Source organism: Phaenicophaeus curvirostris, chromosome 7 (genome assembly GCF_032191515.1).
Source record: "Phaenicophaeus curvirostris isolate KB17595 chromosome 7, BPBGC_Pcur_1.0, whole genome shotgun sequence".
Classification (NCBI taxonomy): Eukaryota; Metazoa; Chordata; class Aves; order Cuculiformes; family Cuculidae; genus Phaenicophaeus; species Phaenicophaeus curvirostris.
The window spans coordinates 14,314,322-14,320,090 of record NC_091398.1 but is presented as its reverse complement, the minus strand read 5'-3'; the positions used below and the strand labels follow the sequence as shown (position 1 = coordinate 14,320,090).

At 45.3% G+C, this 5,769-nt stretch overlaps 1 protein-coding gene and 1 long non-coding RNA gene across 5 annotated transcripts; one reads left to right on the top strand and one right to left on the bottom strand.

Moving 5' to 3' along the window:
- Positions 1–822: 822 nt before the first annotated feature.
- LOC138722591 (dual specificity protein kinase CLK1-like) lies at positions 823–4,995 on the bottom strand. Of its 4 annotated transcripts, XM_069860932.1 has the most exons (8): positions 4,371–4,995; positions 2,865–2,981; positions 2,565–2,731; positions 2,394–2,488; positions 2,174–2,303; positions 1,943–2,025; positions 1,170–1,349; positions 823–1,076 (listed from the first exon to the last, which is right to left on the bottom strand). In XM_069860932.1, coding segments are annotated over exons 1-8 (924 nt in total). In that variant the 5' UTR covers positions 4,373–4,995; the 3' UTR covers positions 823–926. The 4 variants fall into 4 exon arrangements, with proteins under 4 accessions (XP_069717033.1, XP_069717032.1, XP_069717031.1 ...); XM_069860931.1 differs by having other exon boundaries at positions 1,170–1,355; positions 2,174–2,488; XM_069860930.1 differs by having other exon boundaries at positions 823–1,355.
- On the top strand, positions 2,816–3,827 carry LOC138722592 (uncharacterized). Its single transcript, XR_011337729.1, has 2 exons — positions 2,816–2,878; positions 3,755–3,827. It is a non-coding gene; the product is annotated as an uncharacterized lncRNA (long non-coding RNA).
- Positions 4,996–5,769: the final 774 nt, after the last annotated feature.

Genomic DNA, 5,769 nt, shown 5'->3' with positions numbered 1-5,769 from the left:
TGGAAAGGACCTGTTGAACTAAAAATGACAGGAAGAGGTTATGCTTGTGTCCTAACAGATACTGGACCTTGCTGGGTGCCACAAAAGTGGATCAAGCCCTGGAAAGAAAGGAAGATGACGGAGCAAGAGGACCTCACATCGGAAGAAGAAACTGGGGTGGTCTTTTGACAGAAAAGGGAATTTGGAATAACGGTTCTGAAAAGGCTCTTCCACCCGGATATTTTCTAATCTGTGGTGACAGAGCATGGGGCGGAATACCCAGCAAACCAGTTGGTGGACCTTGTTAGTTGGGAAAGTTAACGTTGTTTACACCAAGTATACGTTTTTGGAGTTTTGAGGAAAATTTTTTGTCGGTTTATTAGCCCCAGGAGTTGCAGCTCTTGAAGCTGTGTCACAAGTCAAGAAAATGGCTTGTTGGAGCTTTAAAGCAAGGATTGTTTATCTTGATTGCCATTATTGTAGTTTTAAGTGTTTGATGCTTTTAATGGTGCTTGGGTCGCTAAAGAAGAAAACGGGGGAATTGTTGGGTGGCAGCATACAATGAGCAGCCCAAGCACTGTGGCTGGGAGGAGTTGGGAAGCCATAGCCAGGGTCCTCAAGGTTATAAAAGGTTATAACAACTCTGTTGTGTTACGCAAATCAGGAAGCTGGCTCTTGAAGGCGGGCTAAGGTTAAACAATTCTATAAAAGCAGAACAAACAAAAATAAAGCGGCTTCACTTGGATCACGTTGATCGTTGCGTGATGTCCCGTTGCTTCTGTCACATCAGTATCTTTTTCTTAAATAAATTTTATTCCAACGAAAGAATTTGAATTCACCATCAATAACTAAATACCTAACATACACAAACAAACAAACGACCCTTAACATAGTTTACGTTTCTCAACAGGCAGACAGAGAAGCTCGTCTGCCTCAGCTCTAGGAGTCTATGTGCTGTTTTCCTGCTTGAGCGGGAGGAAGAAGGGATGTTCCAGTGCTTCTTGCAGAGTAATACGCTTGGCTGGGTCATACTCCAGCATCTTTTCAATCAAGTCAAACAGGCTGTTGTGGTCGCAGTCGTCGCACGTCATGTATTCCTTTGTGAAGATAACAAAAAAACACAGGCTTCCAATCTTAGAACTGCACTTGGAGCTCTGCTGCCCAGAAGCATCTTCCCCCTGTAATCTTACCTTCAGGGCTTTACAGCGCCTTGAGACGTATCGCCCAGCAGCACTGAGTCCAGCCCAGTCCAGCCGGCCATTACAGAAATAATTCTGTTTTTTTAGTGAGACAACTCTCTTAATCATTTGCTCTGGCAAAGGCCCCAGCAATCGCTCCATCATCGCCAGGTGTTGTTTGTCGTCATCGGCCTGGAGCTAAGTCAAGAGAGACATTTTTCATTCTTGGTTGGGTGGAAGTTATCAAGAAGCACACACCAGCCTGACTTCTTTTTTGTCTGTACCCGGCAACCAATCAAGCTGAACTTGATCAAGGGAAAACAGAGAGGCTCAAGTTCTCTATCTCCTGAAAGAAGTAACAAGCTACTGGAGTTTTTCCCCTTCCCCTTGCCTTGGTGGGTGTTTCTTTTCTTTCTTCTTCACGTTCAACTTCAGCAATACTGTTAAGAGGACAGGATTCAGGTATTTGTGTAGTATTTGCTGGTGGTGATAGATGAAGCCACATCTGGTAGCAGGGTACCTTGTAAATTCCAAAAGTTAGGAGGACAATCCTTCCTTTCAAGTTGCTGCCAAAATGTCTACTGGAAGCAACTTGTCAAAATCTGCTGCTGAGAACATTCCTTGGTGCCTACACCTTCCGTTCTCTTCAACTTGGCATTACAGAAAAATGCAGCTTGCTTTCTTGCACAGACCATTCCTCTCAGTCCCCACCTCTCTGTAGCCTTTGTTCAGCATGTTGGGGAGTGTTATACATGCTGCACTCTTTTGGGTTCATAGTTCCCTACCGGAAATATTAAGACTCCCAGGTAGTATTCCAGGAGAATACATCCTATGCTCCAAACGTCGCACGGCTGTGACCATCCGAGCTCTGTGAAAAGATTCAGGTTGTTGATGTTTAGACCAGGCTGCAAACATTCAGCAGCTGAAGCAAGACATCAAACACTTCTCTAGCTCCACTCAATAGCACACGAGTCTCATACGTGAAAGGTCAGCCAAAGAAACCGCCTTCCACTGACCTAGGACCACTTCGGGAGCTCTGTACGGTCTGGTAGTCACCGAAGTGCCATGATACTCGTGATCATACGTGGCGCACCCAAAGTCCACAATTCTGATGTCTGCTTTTCTCAGCCTGGGTTCATTGCATTGCTGAAACGAAAGGCGATGGGATGCAAGTGACCAAATAAACACAGAGGATGGCTGAGGAGGAGAGAGGTGGGGAAGAGGACAGCAGCTTACCAGTTTGGGGTTGTACTCGTCTACATAGTCAGACGTCACAAGGACGATATTGTCTGGCTTCAGATCAGTATGTGTCAACTTCTTCATATGCAAAACTGCAAGAGAAATCATACAGTTAGTGGGTTCCGCAAGCAAACTTTAACAAATAGAGCAAAGAAGGCACATACTTACAGTTGACAGAGGTGCAGATCTGATAGGCCATGCGTCTAATGTCGTCCAGGCTAAATGGCTGGAAGCCGTTCTTTCTCATGAAGTCAAAGGTGTTCAGCCCCAGGAGCTCAAAAACAATGCAGACGTGTCTGTGGTACTCGAACCATCGCAGCATCTGGACACAGTGACTGCAAAAGGAGGAAAGCACGTGCATTGCAACAGCAAGTTGTGCAGCGCCCCTACATACACTGTGTGTTACAGAAAGTGGCACTGAAGAAGTCTCCAAGCCAGAAGACAGCACAGTCAGCTTTGTGTGCTTACTAGGCATTGCTGGGGTCTGATGCTTTTAAATCTTCCAGCACTTTTATTTCACGTTGAGTGGCTCTGGAGTACGAATCGATACTTTTTGCTATTTTCACAGCGACATGCTTGCCTTTCCTGAAAAGACAGGTTTTAGCAGAGATGAGAACAATGGGTACTTTTAACTCAGACTCTTGGGTAATTATCACCCCATCTGCCTTGTTCCTAACACTGGAAACCTTCTGGGAAAAGGGCACAGTGACTTCCTGTAACCCAGAGTCATCTATGCACAAACACAACTAAAACTTCATCTTTACGTTTTGAAAACCCACTCGATCCTTTAAAGAGCGGTGTCATTCTTCAAGCCCCTTTCACCTCCCCTTCATTTCTCTGGGTGCTGGGCTAACACTGGAGAAACTTCCCCACTTTCCAGTCTTAATCAAAAATGAGAAGCCGCCTTCAGTCCTCCAAGAAGTAGTAAAAATGTCACTGAGGTGTCAAATACCTTCTGCGGGGACTGGAAAGACAACTTCTTTCCAAACAATGTTGCACACAGCAAAAGTGCAATCAAGCACAAAATATGTTTTGATTTATAGTGCACACTCAGAACCCAAATGGCGCTGCCTCCTTGCAGATGAGGCTTCGAGGGAAGCTACACAATGTCAGACACTGTTATCCAGAGCTGGGTGGCACAGGGCCCAAGACTGCCCAGTGTGGGGGCTGCAGCTGCACCCCATGCACTCTCCAGGCCGCCTCTCCCCGTCAGCCCTGACCTTCTGCAGAAGGTGCAGCCTTCGCCTCATCCACCAGCCCTGCACAACCCTCGTGTCTAGGGGCTGCTTTTAGCAGCATGAACCAACGTACACTTTGGTTTGGCAGCTGAGGTGGCCTTAGAGAAATACAGAGAGCAGCACATGAGGAAGCAAAGAGAAAGCCTGATAGGATCAGAAGGCACTTCCCGAACCTCACACTGAGAGTCTCAGTTAGAAAAACAACAGGTGCTGAATTAAAAGACCTACGCTTTGTGATCGATGCATTCCACTACTCTTCCATAACCACCTTGACCCAACACGGCAACAACTTTGTCTGTAAAGAAAAGGACTCCTAATCACCCAGCTGGTCGCGTTACTCAGCTATTAAACAGCCTCGCAAATAACCAACAATAAACAGAGGTAAAACAAGTGTTCTGAAGGCCTCAGTACTATCACAGGAGGTTGTTCTAGGCTGTGCTCTAAATTGTAAATATCTGGTCTGAGAGATGTTAGCGGATGACTGCCTTCAAAGTACATTTACGGGGATCCCGTTCCAGCAGGTGTATTAACTTCATTTTTGGGTTTGGGAGGGAGGAGGAAAGTCCCCCAAATATACTGTTAATAGTAGTTATAATAGATTATGAAAAAAATACCAGTCCCACCCGCAACCAGAAAGTCAAGAGAGAAAGAAAAGACTTCAAAACCCCCTCATATCTTATGCTAAAAGAACTTATTTTGTCTGAAAAGATAAAAAGCATTGAAAAATATTCTATACATCTTGCGTTTAGCACGTCTCCTCTCCAACAGATCAGGTGACCCGCCTCGTCGTCCTCCACACTCCTGGTTCTGCTCCTTCGATGACTCGCCTGGAACGGCACCAAGATTGTCCAGCCAATCAACAAACCCGAGTGAATTCAGCTACGAATACAAAATGCATTCAGCAGGGAGGCAGTCGGGCACCCAGATCCGCGCCAGGCCACAAACGGTTGGCAGGAACAATTTCCAGTTCAGCCCCTGGCAAGTCACAGGGCGCATAATTTATGTTGCAGGGCAGAAAGGTCGCAAGGAACACGTTATCAGATTTGATACTCTCAGTGGCAAGGCAGCAGAAAACTACAAGGGCATTGTTTTCCTTTTACAAGATTGGTTCCTTGAATTTTTCTTCAGCATTTCAGTGCCCGTATTCTTGTTTAATGCAAAACAATTCGAGAATTCTCTTCTATGCATCTAAGGTGTCTTTTAGAAGTATCTTCCAGAGATAGAGGACAGAATGTTCTTCTATATTTCTATATGAAACCGTCTGTTGGCCACATTGAAGTACTCCTCTAAAGTAACTGAAATTAAATCACTAGCCTGAGTATTTGATAGAATTGTTTGGTTCATCGCACACAGCATACGCATTTACTTTAGGCCATCTCAGCCTAAGACCTTACGTTAAAACTATTACCTGCAGCTTTTTCAGTAGCTAAATACGTAAGCAGAACAACTGCCCCACTAGCAGGCAGATGTCATACATATCTGACTCTATAGATTTTTCAGCCGTTCTTAGAACATCTAAATAAACATGGTTTTACAGAAATAAAACCCATATGTGATCTCCTCTATGTTTCCACAATATCAAGTTAAAAGAAATCTTCCACTAGAATGGGTCACATCTCCTGCAAATATTCATAGAGACTGGGCCTTGCCTGCAATTCCCTTCTGTGACCACTCGTCCCGCTATGATCCAGTTTGCAGCGCTTGCTCTCCACTGCACCAGTTGTTGATCTCGCTCTCTTTTTAGCTGTATTGCTTCTTCCTGGATCCAATTTCTTGTGCTTGCTCTCCGGTGCACCACTTGCTGATCTCGCTCTCTTTTTAGATCTCTTCTCTCTTCCAAGATCTGGTATCTTCCACTGATTCTCTGGTGCACCACTTGCCGATTTCCTTCTCTTTGTAGGCCTCTTGCAACTTCCAAAGTATGGATTGCAGCCCCGGTTCGCTGGCACAGGACTCGCTGATCTCGCTCTCTTTTTAGCCCTCTTGACACCTCCAAGAGCCAGTTTGTTGTGCTGGGTCTTTTCTGCATTGCTGGCTGATCTCTTTCTCTTTCTAGCCATGTCACATCTTCCAAGATCCAGACTTTCTTTTTGATCCATGTCAGGATGATTGGTTTGCTCGGAATGCCACGTCTG